This window comes from Priapulus caudatus, unplaced genomic scaffold (assembly GCF_000485595.1).
Source record: "Priapulus caudatus unplaced genomic scaffold, Priapulus_caudatus-5.0.1 Scaffold73, whole genome shotgun sequence".
Classification (NCBI taxonomy): domain Eukaryota; kingdom Metazoa; phylum Priapulida; class Priapulimorpha; order Priapulimorphida; family Priapulidae; genus Priapulus; species Priapulus caudatus.
In genome coordinates this window covers 340,744-358,717 of record NW_014577134.1, presented here as the reverse complement: position 1 = coordinate 358,717, position 17,974 = coordinate 340,744, and the positions used below count along the sequence as shown (strand labels likewise).

At 41.3% G+C, this 17,974-nt stretch overlaps 1 protein-coding gene across 1 annotated transcript in view; it reads right to left on the bottom strand.

Moving 5' to 3' along the window:
* LOC106821443 (zinc finger protein 135-like) overlaps nucleotides 1-12,280 on the bottom strand; it is a 104,834-nt gene extending 92,554 nt beyond the window's left edge. Inside the window, exon 1 of the mRNA XM_014826245.1 lies at nucleotides 12,230-12,280. Coding sequence (XP_014681731.1) covers nucleotides 12,230-12,235 — 6 coding nt within the window. The 5' untranslated portion in view covers nucleotides 12,236-12,280. The remainder of the gene's footprint in view (nucleotides 1-12,229) is intronic.
* Between the last annotated feature and the right edge of the window lie 5,694 nt (nucleotides 12,281-17,974).

Genomic DNA, 17,974 nt, shown 5'->3' with positions numbered 1-17,974 from the left:
TAATATAAGAAGTAAAGTAAGACGAAGAACGGAACGTACGACACGACGTACGTAACTAACAACACACGACTCTACACCCACCCCACCCACCACACACACACACACACGCACACACACACACACACACACACACACACACACACACACACACACACACACACACACACACACAAACGTGCTGATGTCTTGCATTAACCTTCTAATGGCTCTTTAGAAGTGGTATGCGAAGAAAAACGCCGTTTCTCACCGTGTGACACACAGAGATTTTCCGCAACACAAGGATAACACAAAGACACAACGAACAGTAGCAGCAGTAGCAGCAGCAGCAACAGCAGCAGCAGCATGTAGTTATTGCAGCAGTAGCAACAGCAACAGTAGTAGTAGCAATTAGCAATATAGTAATTACTGTAAGCGTAACAGCAGCAATTCTAGTATGCATAACAGGATCAGTAGCATCAGCAGCGACAGAAGAAGCGGGAGTAGTAGCAGTAGCAGTAGCAGTAGCAGTAGCAGTAGCAGTAGCAGTAGCAGTAGCAGTAGCAGTAGCAGTAGCAGTAGCAGTAGCAGTTGCATCAGCAGTATCAGTAGTAGTAGCAGTAGCAGTAGCTGTAGCAGTTGCAGTAGCAGTAGCAGTCGAAGCAGCAGCAGCAGCAGTAGGAGTAGCAGTAGCAGTTGCAGTAGCAGTCGAAGCAGCAGCAGCAGTAGCAGTAGCAGTAGCAGCAGTAGCAGCAGCAGCAGCAGCAGCAGCAGTAGCAGTAGCAGTAGCAGCAGTAGCAGCAGCAGCAACAGCAGCAGCAACAACAATACCAATAGCAGCAATAATAGCATACGACAGCAAGAATGAACTTGTGTGCCTCTGTGAAATATATACCAGTGAGAATAAATAGTGCATATATACCAGTGAGAATAAATAGTGCATATATACCAGTGAAAATAATGTTTTTTGCAGTACTGTCTTATGATAATGATAAACATGCATGCAGTGGCGTAGCCAGGATTTTTTAACAGGGAGGGGGGGCCAAAAACAGCGAACTGCGCAAAATAGTGGATGACTTAATATTTTACTGGTTCCTCCGCTTCCCTCTCCACACCCTATGCTCCCCGCCTCTCAGCTCTGCAATCTTTGTTTTGGGCGCCATGTAACAAGGCGACATTTGTGTTCGTTGTTCTCTGCTCCCTAGATATGTAACTGTTCAGTGGCGAATCCAGGATTACGAGGAGGGGGTGAAACACAGGCGGAGGGTATGGGGGTCCTCCCCCAGAAAATTGTGAAAATGTAGATTTCAGGAGATGGTATTTGAGGCACTTTTGAGTACATGTACAGCCTTCATTCTGACTAGGACAATTCTCTTTTTAGTAGAACAATTCTTATTTTTTATTTTTTTTATCTTTCGGATCAACAGGGGGCCCATGGCCCCTTCCCCCCTCCTAACTACGCCACTGCATGTATGACCGTCGGATCACGGAATTGCTAAATTAAATTTCTTTCTGAGCTATTACGTCGACCAGAAAATCGTATATTGTTCTCTTCACTGCTGCTGAAAAATAACCCAAATGAATGCGAACATCTGCCATTGCAGGGTCGGTATTTCCTTAAACGCAGAGCACAGAGCAATTAACACGTTACATACGATTCTAAAACCACAGTTAATGTAAAGTGAACAATAATTATGCTGACACTTGTATGCGTTGAAGATACGAAAAGCTCAGGTTGGTTTCAACGAGAGCGCACCGAAATATATCCGTTATATTGATTCAGTGACTAGTAGGTACGGCCTACGAGGGTAGTCAGGCTGGGTAATGGACTATTAGGGAATGCTGGGAACGGATTATGAAGACTTAGGATGGGTGAGGTACTATAATTAGTGACTATTGGGTACAAGGTATGAAGGGTTAGGATGGGTGATTAACTATAAGTGACTATTATGTAAGAGGTATGAAGGGTTAGGATGGGTGATATACTATAGATGACCATTAGGCACAATGTATGAAGGGTTAAAATGAGTGATGTACTATAAGTGACTATATTAGGTATAGTACGATGTATGGAAGGTTAGGCTGGTTGAGGTACTATCAGTGAATATTAGGTATGGGTGAGGTGAGGTGTGATGAGGTGGGCGGGAGGAGAATTGGTAGATAACCCTTATGAGATCAACATAACACCAAATTTTACGGGCGTTTTGGTGAAAACTTTGCCACTTAAATTCTCTGCCAACCGAATAGCTCCACGTGTATTTTACTGTAGTGTAACACGCAGAGGTGCTTGCTGATATTTCGCTTGATAGCCCCGTGTAAACATCAATATACCACAGCATAAATTTAAGTAATTACGTAGTAAATAAATCATCACCAGTAGAGCTGGTTTGTTTATCTACGCGTTGTGTTTTTTAGGAACAAAACGGAAACTAACCATACATGTTATGGTATAATCCTTTCGAATGAAATGCCTTGTGGTGTTTTAATGCAGAAAAATACAGCTTTGCAGTGGGCTTGTTTTTATTTTGACGGCAACCATCCAGTGATATGAAATATAGACAATGTTTTTTGGCATTTTGTTTATCTCGCTTTTCGCGTTTTCACATTGCTTTATAGATTCTGAATTCCGCATGACTGCTTATGTGTGTGCACGCGGTTGTCTTCTCCCTCTCTTTAATGCATCGGAATAGCCTTGCCAGGTTTGTGAATTTACAAAAGCGTTCCCAACATACGTTTCTGACTCACTAAAGAACTTTAGTAGAACATGTAATTTGAGAGGAGCCGGTGTTGCATGCAAATGCGACCTGCTGGAATAACAAAACGTATCTGCGGGGTAACCTTCAAATAACCTACAAAAATATCCAACCCCGGTGAGAACCCGTTCGACAACTATTAATGTTTTAAATGAACAAATTTGACAACGCAAGTGTTGCATCATCCACACACGAGTACAGCAATATATTATTTTATATACAGTATAAAACGCGTATACCATAAACGCGACAGGGAAATATACCAATGAGTTAGGCTGACACCAGTAAATCGTTAAAAAAATATTGTGGGCTTAGCCACGGGGAATTATTATTATTATTATTATTATTATTAATATTATAACTATTATATTAAAAGTATTGGTTTGCAGCGGTTATATATAAGCGTCCCTATGATCACTAAATCGTCAGTTTTGATAAACCAATGCCACAGTTTTTCACGCGCACAGCCTTTTGGATGAAAAGCCAGAAACCCAGAATTCCTATCAAATCCTATCACATGAACATCATAAGCAAGTAACAACAAAGCATGTAAATTGCATATCTATTAATGGCATCGCTTGACACACTCGCACAATATTGGACTATTCGTGTATTTCGCTACCTGCACGTGTTTCACGCTCCTGGTACTCTGCTTTCTAGACACTCTGTCAGTCAATATTCATACAGGACACAAGTTACGTAGCCCTTCATTCGGATACCTATACACACTGAGCATTCCAGGTTTATATCTTGTTCACTACACATTTGAAAATCAAGGGTATTCAACTTTCTGGAAATTCCAGGCAGTACGTCATCTATTAATCTATTACACATTAACCGTTCCCAGTATTCTTCTGTCCACACACTAAGCAATCCGCTTATCTTTTTTTCCACACTCGGGCCACTCTGCGTACTTTTCTTCCTACAAGTTGGACTTTCCACGTATTCTGCTTTTTTATACACTATGGACGTTTCTGACGTTATGCTAGATACACCATGTGATCCATAGGTTCCCATGGTCGTCTGCTCATCATTGCGCTGTATATTCCATATACTAAGCAGTTTCCAACGCTCTGGATAACTTGGGTGTGTCACACAAACACTGGGTAGTCGACGTATTCTGTCAAAGTTCTATTATACGTTTATAAGTATGCTAATCCTGCTGCCAGCGAGCATCTCGTCTCATATCCTGCTCCTGAACCAAGACCACCAGTTGTAATGCATCGATACAATAGGCACGAACGATGGGACCTACAGTGTGGCTTGCCATAACCCCATAGCGCGTCGACAATACGATATCATTGTTAGCTTACGCGACTGACATGACTACATTATCCATGCACGCAGGAAGACCACAGGACGCGTAATTGGCTTTGCAAACATCTCTAAAAAGCAACCACTTCTGACGCTGGATGGTAATCCTGAAAATTAATCCGCAGTATGAAATGTGCATTGCCTACGGTGGTTTTAGTTTTAGTAGCACCCTCACGCACGCACGCATGCAAACAAACATGCATGCGCGCGCCTACGCACGGGCGTGTATCTCAATTGCAATTAGTAAGGGCAAGCTCCCAATAACACGTCTATCTTTTGTGATAGCATGACCTAAGTATTCGTGAAATGCTGCCTTGCGCTGCTACTGGTACTGATAAGTGATAACCTGCAAAATCCGACGCGTCCCATCTACCCAACACGATTGATATTGATATTACCAAGGGTGTATAATGACAAAATTTATTGTCATTATTTACAATGTCAAATTTGTGTCAAATCGCCAATAATGTCAAAATCGTTGTCATTATTCACCCCTGATATTATTCTGCCACGATAAGTCAATCGTCAGCATCACTATCAATCTCCACTGAGCGAGCCCTAGTGAAACAACATTGCTATTCTCCTACCGGTAGTTAACATCGTGATTCCGTGAAGTACACACATAGTCGACAGCTGATCTAAGTACTAAGTATCTAAGAGACTGTGTTATTAGTGAGGTAACCGATATAAGTGAGCCATTCTTTGCATTCTTGCAGTTAACTGGAAAACGGAAGGTGCACATCGTATGCAGTAGAAGGGTTAGTGTAGGTACGTTGTAATAACTTGCATTACTCTGGTAATACAGGCACTTGAGTGTGCATGACGATGTGGTCTAACATGCCTCGCCTTGTGGATAGTAACAAGATTTTCCTATTTACTATAAACTTTTTTATTTATACCTTTACCATGCCCTTGCTAGTATCTTCTCAAAGAGGGTGCTAGCAAGATTTTCCTATCTGCTATAAATGTTTTACCCATACGTTTAGCGATTCCCCAGCCCTGCAGTGCTATATCCACAGGGCTGTAGGCTGAGCAAATTTCTAGAGAGGAGAGGGGGCAAAATTTCGTGACTCAATTGTGTAATGATGAGCGACGGGCGCAACTCTTGATCGACGTCCATAGTGTGGTAGGGGTGGGTCTGAGACAAGGCTGATAAGTGACAAAAAAATCGCGTTAGGGTTATTTACGATTATTAGCTAGGCTTATTTTTTAATTTTGCTCCAAAATCTAGGGGGCAGCTGCCCCCTTGAGCCCCCCACAGCCTACGGCCCTGATCCAAGTGTCCAAGCGTGCCTGCTATAATCTCACTGCTTAAAGCGGTCAGATGACTTCATGCCATCGGCAAGGTCAGTGAAATTTGTAAACGAGCGCGGCGCCTACTAAAATCCGATTACTTTTCGCGGGTGACATTGCGTGAAATTTCAAACCTTCCGCAAAGGTGACACAAAGGTTCAATCCGAAGCTGACCGCGTTAACATGACGATAGGCGCTAGCGCTGTTGATATTTGAAGGTTCAATGTGTCGATAAATTCGACTCAAAGGAGTCGTTGCTAAGCACTCTTTAGTCAAATTTGATCATGACTCTTTCTAATACACACCCAGCGAAAGTAGACCGGTTAAGATAGCCTTAGTTTAGGCATTAGTTCAACTCACTTCATCGAAGGTTAGAAGTACACACACAGGCTATACCTCATTCATACGGATGCATACAGCCCGCCCGTAGCAAACTTCGTTTGTATGGCGACCAACAGTACTTACCAGGTACCAGGTCCGTAGTCATATTACGGATACCAAACCATCGCACATTCTTTAGTTTATACCGATTTATATTTTAAAATTGCAGTCATGTAACATAGTAATCGAACAGGTATGAATTGGCTGAGCTACGTGGAAAAAAAATTCATTTAGACATTTAGAACCAGAAAAGCTACCCAACAAGTTGCAGTAATTGTAGGCAAACGGAATATATATGAGTTTACGGAATTTTGGCGTATTGTTTTTGGCGATTACAATACTCAGACCAACTTATAAATAAACTGAAAATGAACTTGCCACTCAAAATGACCCAATCACGGCGAAATCATGAAATGTTCCTATGCTCAATAAATTCTAAAACACGCCGATATACGTGGCTATATTAGTTAGTAAAGAAGTTGGACCAAACAGTGGCCTTATACGCATAAAGAAACACTATTTACTGTTTTAAATTCCCAAATCAGTTGATAAACAATTGAACTCCCGTAGAACTGACCGCGGTAAGATTTATCAGCTAACGGGTTCTGGAGGAAATTACATGTTTTTACGTATTTACATCAGAAACCGTCGCGAGCTTCGAGATGTCATGCGATAGTGAAAAAAAGACGATGAAGAAAGTAACGAATCACAGATGGCTAATATAAAGTTGACAATATTAAAACATTTCCTGTGCAACAAGGCGTGAATATATATTATGTTCCGGAGGTTTACTATTAGAAGCCATGAGTTTAGATTTTAATGGGATTTGGTGACAACTTCAGAAATATGTGGACATGTATGTATTTAATTTGCATTAGGAATAATTTACGATTCAGTAGTCTATACCGTGAAAATAATTACAACGTCTTAGCTGCAAATTTATACGTGCGGTACGTTTCATTGGTTCTCTACTTGGTATATATATGCACCACCCATGCTATAAATGTCCTTCCATGTGGGTATATAATTAGGAGTACAAGAGTCACTAAGTGTAAGATATGCTATATACTTGGTTTTACGGAAACACATAACGTCAATATAATTTGATTTATGGATAATTACAAGTCGCAAGATATCATCAAATCTGTGTTTTTCCAAAAGGTGCGTGAGAAAATGAGTGAGATACAAGAACCAATGGAATGCGGCCAGTGTTAGCACCATAAGCAGCTATGTATGGATATATAGCTACTATGCTATCATAAAAACATATACCATCATAAAAAATATCCATACACACAATTCCATAATCATTGTATAAAGCTGTTCATGATACTAATCACAAATAATATAATAATACATATCATCTGCATGGTTGTCACTGTGTTTTACTTCTCTCTCTCTCTCTCTCTCTCTCTCTCTCTCTCTATATATATATATATATATACATACATACATATACAATATAATTAGGTAATATAGTTGTTTTTGTACAACTATAGCCCTAGCTACTTACTTGCTCTTGCTCAAATCGCGTCAACTAAACTAATACTTACTTAATACCTACAACAACTATTGTTACACTACTGTGAATTTCACGCTCGCAGGAAATATTTCAGTAGTATTCTATATGCCATCTTCTATCCGTATCACATGATATCCTTTGATATCATCAGTATAGAATACCATCATTCCCGATATTAATCCATCAGAAAGGATACTTATGCTTAAATGGCTGTTATGTGGGCTAGAAATGTGTAATCTATGATGTTTTTCACATTAAATTTATAGATCGCTGTTCCATTCGATGTGTACAATTATGTAGTAGCAAATATACCTGCGTAAAATAGGGCGAAATTGCCTTCTTTTTTTTTTAATTAACCAAAGTGGTCAGAGTTTTTCAAATGATGTATTATTCCGTACTCCATCTTGCATTGCCCTATAAGGCCAACGTGTTAAATAAAGTCATAAGAATATTGACTTCGTTTATGGCAGATCGTGTATTGCCCGATGAATGCACTTTCCCTGATGTGCAGCATTCAAACCGATAGGCAGGTTAGATCGGCAAAGTTTAAAGACTGGAAACAGATACATTGCGGTTTTACGTATATTCCTACTCATTATAGCATTTACTAGTTATCTTAAAAAGTGTGCTAAAAACCTTTGCTTTCTGGATTATATATACTATACAGATTTTTGTTTAAATAATCATACATCGTCTAGGTAGTTGGATATGGTTATGCTAGTTACATCATAGGCAGATTTCATAGATATCAGTCTACTTTTACATTTCATGTTCAAACACAAAAAACAGCATTCTTCCATTTATTTAATAGGAATCTACGAAATATACCTAATGAAATATAAGGAACGCGTATTTTACAAATGTTTGAAACTAGCTGATATCTTACTAGACAGATAGCTGATATCTATATGCATATCAATATAACCATATAACGCTTTGACCACGATCATAATGAAACATGTAGACACACACACACACACAGGTACCCCCCCCCCCCCACACACACACGCCGACGCAGACACAACACACAACACACAAAACACACACACACACACACACACACACACACACTACACACACACACTACACACACACACACACACACACATATATATATATATATATATATAGTATATATATATATTATTCTTCTGATATATATATATATATATATATATATATATACATATATAATGATGTAGCTCTAACACAATTTTTCACACCCATCTGCTGACCAGCACGGCATTATAGTGATTTAGCCATTTTATTATGGTTCATTTTAATGAAGCTAGCGTGTACGTGAATGATTCATGGCTGGGTCTGGAAGGTAGCGATCACTCCAGGCATGCCCAGCTTGATAGGCTGCGAAGGACACGTCACACCCGTTGCCACGACTTTACACTGCCTTGCCGAGTGCTAGTGACTTAGAAACTAAGCATCGCTGGTAAGTACGCAAAACTATAAATATTGCTAGTGGCAGGAAGTACACGGTTAGAAAATCGATTTATTTTGATAGACACGATGGAAAGATCGTTAAAAGAGTTAAATAAGATACGTAACAAATGTTATTTTTCTAAGGCAACTTACCTCCAACCACTCGTGGCTTGAAAACAAGATGGCGGACACTGAGATAAAAAAAATGCGAATGTTGCGCCTTAGCCAAATTTTGTTATGACGTCTCCAGCTTTCATTATACGTCTCTACTCTAGCATACGCACCTGGTAATGTTGTTAAACTTGTACACTAGTTCACAAAAGTTCGTTTCAGGGCAGAAGTAGGCATAAGAAACTAGAACTAGCCTAGACGCAAACGCGATTGCGGCGTGAGTGAAGCCTGAGCTATGTGGTGCTGCCATGTTGTGAAAAACTACAAGATCCTTATATGACTACAATTGTTCTATGCTGTGAATTCCATGTTGTTAACAGGTGATGTGTACTGTTATTAAGAGTTGTGAGTTGTCATACGGCCCGTATAATATTAAAAAAATAACTGTGCACTTGTTAATAATAACAGTATATTTTTAACACCGAATTCATGTAATCACCGATCAATTATATTGTCAATAATAACTGTATGTTGTAAACTATAAATGTGCCACGTATCTCGTTAGTAATACTAATAAGTGTACATTGTAAACACAAGCGGAGTATCCAGCAGTTATAAATTGTTTACGGTAAATGTACGTTGTTATAAATAAAGAGATAATGTTAACACTAGTTGCTTGTTAATATTGTTTATTATTAGTCATCAATAGCTGTATTATTTACATCAGGTATACACCGGAATCAGTGTCTATATTTATTGTTAAGGAGATTTACGTAATATGTTGTTAACATAATCCTACATTGTTTATAAAACGTGTATGTGTAAAAGACCAAGCCATGTCAGCTTGTTTTCTACTTTACACAGACAACCTTGATTATTACACTTATTACATTACTCACTCAATTTAAGGATATATCTTTGATCTGTTGCTGACACCATCCAATGATTGATTCATTCTGCCAACGCCAACATAGCCACAATTTCTAATGAATTTAAATAACCAAGTTATTAACAATGCCTAATTTCGTAATCTACACACTGCTTTACGCTGACTTGTATGATATATAAATTTGCATAGTAATTACTAAAATGTTTGTTAAAATTACTAAATAATTTATTAAAAGGATACAGCTAGAATTGAAAACAATATAAATACACCCCATTTACACACTGCACTGACAATTTTGATGAAGAGCCTTACTTTCCTCCTTTACTCCCACTTTGTTTTACTATAAAATTTATACGCAGGTTACATGTTGAGAACGGTACTTGTGAATAATAGGTAAACGTAAACGGTAAATGTGAAGAATAGTTATTACCGAATACAGTCGGAGCTTTTTGTGTATCTTTGTGATTGGCAGAGTAAACATTCGCGTATTAATTAGCAGCTAAAGGATACGCTTATATACGCAGATAAACTAGGTATTCACAACTACATCGAGAGTCGACTTGCGATGAATTTCAATATTCAGATATTCACAAACATCATCACACCTACGATGGAGGCACAGACATGGGTTTGCAAAGGGACTAACGTCTCGTGTATGGAAGTAAGGCGAAACACTGAAAAAGTAGTAACTGTTGAAAAGAAGCTTAGACAAAATGTTTTTTTAAACAAAAAACACCGCATTTACGCATTTACTCATTGTCTGCGCGCGCGTGCGTGTATGCGAGCGGGCGTACAAGAGTCGCGCGCGCGTGTACTGCGTGCGTGTACGTGCATGCCTGTGTGTGCACCACGCGCGTGGAAACAGCTAACCGATCATAGCTAAAAAATCAGCACATGCTTACGAAACAATTTAATTCCAAAAGAGCAAAAATGAAACGGCATCAAGCAATAGTTAATGTGTAGGATCTAGAAAATTACAAGCACAAGGAACGCAAATTTCTGTGTCTGATTACGTTATATATATTTGAGAGAAACACGCTACAAAATTGTGCAAGGAAAGTTATCAATTTTAAACAGTTAGATACAAAAAATGATGGCGGGAAAAATATAAAATATTAAAAATTTGGCAATTATGTATTAACTGTTTTATCTTCATTTTAATGAAATATTTCTACACTAATGGTATTTGTCTAAAAATTCGTTTACTACATATTCCACGTAACAATGACGCTCCACGATGAAAACAACCGGATTACCTCCAGCTAGTTACGTTATGTAAGTAGGGTTTCTGTCCATATTAAATACGTTTGAGTCAAACAAAATATTCAACGAAAATATAAATCTTCGTTGAAGGCACGGAGGAAATATGAGTATAGAGATGAGCTTCCCTAGAGATAGGTGAACACCTGCCACAGACATAGCCGTGCTAAATTAAACAAATCTGTTTATGATTGACAGAACACCTAGCCACAGTTTTGACATAATAAGCACGATGTCCCTAAACAGTGCTATTTGTTTTCTGCGATAATTTCAATTGTTATTAACTGGTCCCGCGAATCCTCTACTGTGCGTCTATCATGTAGTTAGTAGTCACACACATACGCGCGCACACACGCATACACACGCGCACACACACGTACACATACGCGCACGCGCACACATACACACACACACACACGCACACACACACACACATTGCAAGACCCCGTCAAGGACCAGCACTTCATTTCGTGTTCATCTCAGTTTGCTGGCACAATGTTTTGACTACGATAATTACTATTCGATGATTTCCATTAATGTGTTTTAATATTTACAGCTCACTCTGAAGCTTACTTTAATTCCGCGTAACACCCTATACATTCTGAAAGACGTACAAACACTTGCCTAAGAAAACGCAAGCTGAAACAAGTATGGGCGAAAGGGATTCAAGTTTGGTCGTAGTCGAAAAAATAAATAATTTTTAACTAAATACGGCCTATCCATACACAGATCAGTTACGGATTACACTGTCTAATATCAGGCAAAGCGATTGAAACTCCCAGCATTTACCTGGTGCGTAGTGCACACCTAGTCAAAGACCTATGCGAAGGACTTACTCATATTTTCACGACAATGTCTATTGCACTGCTATCTTTATAAATTTCGCACCAGTTACGTATAGGCTCTATATCTTAGTTTAAGTGCTAATATCTACATCAAGGATACCAAATATTATCTGCCAGACAGTCGCCTGCCATTTCTCTATCATACAGTTTAGTGCAAGTAAACAGCACAATAATTTTATAAACTGAAAAGGACCAGACGGGCGCGCCGTCTACACGCGTAGCTGTTTGTATACCGAGTGAAATAATCTACTTGTTCCTATAAAACGTGATAGAAAACTTCGACCCGAGTTGGCGGGCGAATATTTTTTTTATGTGAGAAAAGGCTAGTACAAAGCTCACACAATCAGAGTAAAGCATATGAATCTGCGAAAATTCCAAGACATTAAATGATTGCCAGTTACTTATTTTATTTAGGAGAATACGCAGTACCGGCCGAGGTTTGGTTACTCACACTCATGACGTCTGTTCCCTACGGTTGTGCGGAATGTCAACTGCACCCAACAACGTCTAGGCAGCAAAAATCTCCGATTGGGCTAATAATTAAAATACATGCATAAAAGGAATGTCTCTTTCGCCTGTTCACAAAGCTCTTTACTTATTAAGGTAATGCATACATGACGTACATAATAATCTCATACTTTAAAAACTCATTCGATATTTTTCAGCAGATAGGTTTCAGACACAAGATAATGGAAAAGATATGTTAGGAGGAGTGAACAGATTAACTGCATTCAGTTCCCCTCTCCCGTACACCACGCACGTCTGCTTAAGTCGCAACTACCAATACAAACTCACTCCAGGTATAACGCGTAAACTATAGTGCCACAAATAAAAACTATGAAAGAGATATGTCATTTTCAGCCATTGACAACTGAGCACACCATGGCCGGATCTAGAAATCCGATTTAATGATTGGAAATGACAACCTATCCAATATATTTCAGAAAAATATAGCGTAAGAAACATTCATGATAAAACTGAAGTCTGACGATAACGAATGAAGAATGCAGAACTGATGTTGAAACACCCCGACAACAAATGTCCACACAGCAGAGTATAGAACTGTTAAGGTTACAGTACTATGTTGTAAACACAATCTCATGTCGTGAAAACATACTACAACGTGAAATATAACAGTGATAAGACGCAAAACGATGCTATTACAAACGCAAATAAAAATACATCATATCAAAGTTTCGTGATGTAATTGAGTTAGTTTCATTAACAGTATACCAGCCATTATCATCCAAGCTTCTCGCTTTTGTTAGTGCTCGCTCTCTTCTCTCTCCCCAAACACGCACGCACACACACCCGCACGCACGCACACCCGTACGCACGCACGCACGCACGCGCGCACGCACACGCACACACGCACACGCGCGCGCACATCACACCACACAGCCACAACACACCACAGCAACACGACAGCAAGCAACAACACCCCGAGCACACACACACACACACACACATATATATATTGTTGCTAAGGTAGGGTATATTATACACCCCAGCAGAATAGACTATACTATAGTATATACTATTCAATGTTCATAGTAAGTGACGCCTTATAAAATATAAAGGTCTTATTACCCCCCAGATTTCCCCCCAAAAAACCGCCCAGATTTCCCCCCAGAATACCCCCAGAATACCCCCAGATTTCCCCCCAGAATACCGCCCAGATTTCCCCCAAAAAAATACTAGCGCAGCAGAAAAGTGAACAATAACAGCAATCCTAGCGCTCGACTATACACTGCAGCAGAAAAGTCAAGACGAATCCTAGAACAGCAATCCTATAGCGCTCAACTATAGTCAGGCTCAAAATCATGCAATCGCATGAAATGCCGAAACGCAAGCAATAACACAAAACGCATGAAATAGCAGAAAAGCAGTAACCCCTAAAAAATCCCGGGCATCGCCGGGTAGCCCAGCTAGTAAAATATAAAGGTCTTATTACCTCGTCAATTTACCAAAGCAATGAGCTGACAACGGCGACATTATGATATGAAGTTCAAGGAAACACTATATGAATAATTATTCTGTGTCAAATAAATCCCATCCTGCTCTATTTGAATTATGATTTCAGTACTCAGTAATACGCCGCATACTTACATTTGTAGTCAATTTTCTACAAATCCTCAATCAGCGCACAGACAAGCCCTTACAAATATAGAAAAATGCAAAAAAGAAAAAAAACATTTGTATCCTCATACTTTAATTTTTCCAAACAAAATATATAAGGCGAATATTTGACCTCTGCGCAACAGTATCTCACACCAGAAATTAATTATATTACACGAATAGTACGATGTATTATATAACATGCGACAAGCGCAGCGCGCGAAAGATGCTAATATAATAGCGCGTGGCTAGACATGCACCCGGGAACGATCACATGTTGCCCCGCAGCAAGAGCGCAGTAGACGCGAACACATCTGGTGATATTGTCGAGTCTGCATGCTCCATTACCGCGCGTATCTAGCCGCATACTAGTAAAGCTGGATCCGTCTACGATGATGGAGGAGCAAAGCCGGACTGCGTGCATGTGCGCATATACTGCAGCGAGCTCCGTTCGCGCGAGAACTCGCGTCATTATTTAAACGTGTTACGTGCGGATCGCGGTAGAATTGCCGGGTTTTCATCTGTCCGTGAGTTGGATCGCACGAGCCGGCCAAACTAGGTCCCGCCACCTCGGTCGAGTCCGTTTTATACTATTTGATTAATCCACGAGGGGTCTTGCGCAACAAAGGACGATAAAGGACGCGAAAACGGTTCATCAATCGCAAAGAATTGTTAATTATATCTCCCTCCCGGAGTCGACATTTGTTTGCCACTGAGCAAAACAACGCGTTGTTTTTGCACCTTCGAGCCCTCCCCGCGACAACACACCGCCATCGAACTGGCAACGATTTTAAGATAGTGAATCTTTACGGTGAAAGGCCGCCGTGAGGACGAATGTGACGCAGCCACTATTGTGATGCTGAATACCCGGGCCGCTCCGTTCGAAGCTTCCCGCTCGCTCCCAGCGCGTAGAGCCTATAGCAGACGATGGAGTCAGGGGGCCCATCCAGGTTACACCGAGTCCCTAAATCACCTCGGGCGGCTTCAGTAACCATTAACGCCGAGGATCGGATCACGGCTGTCGACCTTGCGCTGGAACCTCCAAGCGCCACGCGAAAACCGCCGGGTTACGCCTGCTTCGTTGCACCCCCCCCCACCTCCGTTCCCCGGCACACCCGCGGCAAGGAAGAGGAAAAAATCACCTACATTAGATAATCCTGCTTTGTGTGGTTAGGTCGACTCTCTTAGCTGCGCCGCGAGTATACACAGACAAGCCGGTGGGCACTGCACGACGCAGCGAGGTCTATACCAGCTAGAGGGAAATACCCCGGACCTGTTTGAGAGCTAGTTCAGGCGGCCAGACCCGCCGAGGGAGTTAGAAGACTCGAAGCTTCGTCGAAGAGCCGTGATGTAATCCCGCGCTGAGAAAAAAGTCCCGCCATAAAAACTTTACATAATGCACTAAAACAAGTTCCCTCCCCACCGCGCGCACAGCCGCTGAATTCTAAATGGCTTTATTTGTTCCATGCGAATTAAAAACTAGTTTTTAATATGCGCGCGCTGTTCAAGTAGGCATTGCAAGGTGTCTGATATCGCAGCGGTCCAGACAGGGCTGGCAAAAGCCAGACAGTGCAAGCAGGCCACGCTCGAATATTTATTCATTTACCAGCTTCTTTACATCGCGGGAGATTTTTGCAGCGCGCTCGCCTGTTTTAACTTTCCACTTTTTCAATCCTTCAAGTGACCGCGTGCGCTCATTCGTGCGTGCGTGCGTATGCGCCACAACACTTTTCAGTGCGATCATAATGTGGAGAGATGATACTTTCCGCGTGTAATGATTTGGAGTTCGGTATGAAAAGTGACGTCGTGTATGTTGTATAAACCACATAGCTATGACGTTGCTATGTTACAAACAATTTGGACTGAGTATAGTATTGCTTCGCATCACAATACAAGAGCCGTATGCTGGCTGGAACATTTAAGCAAACAGTGTCGAATACAGTATCAACAATGTCCATAGAGCGAGTTAACCTTCAAATGTTATGCAACAATTATGGGGCTAATAATGCTCACAGCTATTTACTTCTAAATATGAATGTAATTTATGTATTCGATATTGTTACTGCTATTAATCGTTTGTCCATCTCGTCGGTAATTTATTGTGTAGTCCTAGTTACACGCACAGTTCACGCCCGCGTTTCACTCATATGGTCTATGTCCCCCAGGGTACTGCCGGAACGTACCCTGGGTACGGTCCGGTATACCGGAACGTACCTTGGTAACTATATTTGATATGATTAGGGTTAGGGTTAGGTTTAGGGTTAGAGTCAGGGTTAGGGAGTAGGCGTAGGCGACTCTCTAGACTCGTTAGTGGAGTAGGCGAGGTACGGTCCGGCGTATTAGATAGTACCAGGGTACGTTCCGGTATACCGGACCGTACTCGGGGTACGTTCCGGCAGTACCCTGGGGGACATAGAACCTAGTTTCTGGCATGCTGGGTGTACGTGATCACATTTAGTGGCATGCGTGTGCATGGTTGGTTGGGCAATAGCAGCACCCATACATGTATTAGACGTGAGTATAATTAGTAATGTTTCTCAAGGTGAGGCGAAGGGCGTGGAATTTCCCACGTTGACAACGAACCCCAAACTTCAGACAAATATCGGACTTAACTACGCTGACATAAAGTTTCTAGACACACAGTCCCGTGTTGTAGTCTGTTCGTCAGTACCTCAACATTTACGTGTCTGTCTATCTATCTGCCTATCAATTAGTTTGTCCGTCTGCCGCTCCGTCTGCACGTCGGTCAGCGACTCAGCATACCAGCTCGTCTAAACATAATGATTGCCTATACGTACTGACTAGTAGAATTAGACAATCATGAGGCAGATTTGGCCGTCAGATGTCATTAGAGTCAGCATAGGCATTCCCATCCTTCCCCAAAAGGCGTCAGCGCTCCAGCCCATGAAGATAGAGAAGTGATGCTGTAAACCCCTATCGATTGATATCGATTGATCGTAAAGATCGATACATTCAGCACGACAATCCATATTTATTCTGCACATGATTCTTCAGGCACCCCGGCTAGGTTTACCGTAGCTACCCTGGGTGCATACCCGATGTGTGGCGAGCCGTACATATACTCAACGCTGTTATATAACACTATGGTGAGATTAATCATTGCTGATAAAAATTCGGCTGTGCGCACAGTATTCGACGAAACAGCGCGCGGTATACCGTCCTAAGACACTTTTACGCGTAGCACCGACAGTAGTTTAACGTCTGTAGTATTACAACGCATTCGATAGCAGGAAGCTATGTCTCTGTATGTAGAAGCATGCGAGCATGTCGCTGTTCGTTCTCTCACCGCCGTATATACCCTGTGATCATTCATCGTGCCCGTGAAGGCAACGACGCATGACCACATAACCACCGCGAAGCAGCGAGGCAGGGAAGCTGGCTGTCATTACACAGCGTTGCTTCCATAGTATATGCTCAATAAGTTATGTTACCCTGTGTGTGTGTGTGGGAAGGGGGGGGGGGTGATTCTTACTCGTCTAGCCTCGGATTTCTACTCGTGAATGTAGACAGTGTACAGAGCAGGTAGTACAGAGCAGGTAGTACAGATCAGGTAGTACAGAGCAGGTAGTACAGAGAAGGTAGTACAGAGCAGGTAGTACAGCGCAGGTAGTACAGAGCAGGTAGTACAGAGAAGGTAGTACAGAGCAGGTAGTACAGAGCAGGTAGTACAGAGCAGGTAGTACAGAGAAGGTAGTACAGAGCAGGTAGTACAGAGAAGGTGAAACCGCTGTGCATCTATTTCGTGCTACGAAAAATAAGACTTCATGGCCGACGTCCTGCGGTTACCCGACGAAAAACGCGAGTTGACCGAGCGAAAAGATGAAGGAGACGGCACATGAACACTGATCAAGAATGACAACATCACGATATCCCCCCGCCCTTCGGTCGAGCCTTCTATTGTTATAAAACCGTGTCATCGCTATCAACGTATCACGATAACGTTGTCTGCTCGTTGCAGCTGTCATGTCTGAGCGAAGTGGAAGTGGATCACGTCGGCATAATGACGACGACGACGCCGACAGAAAATACTTCAGTAAATAAAACAATTCCGATATTA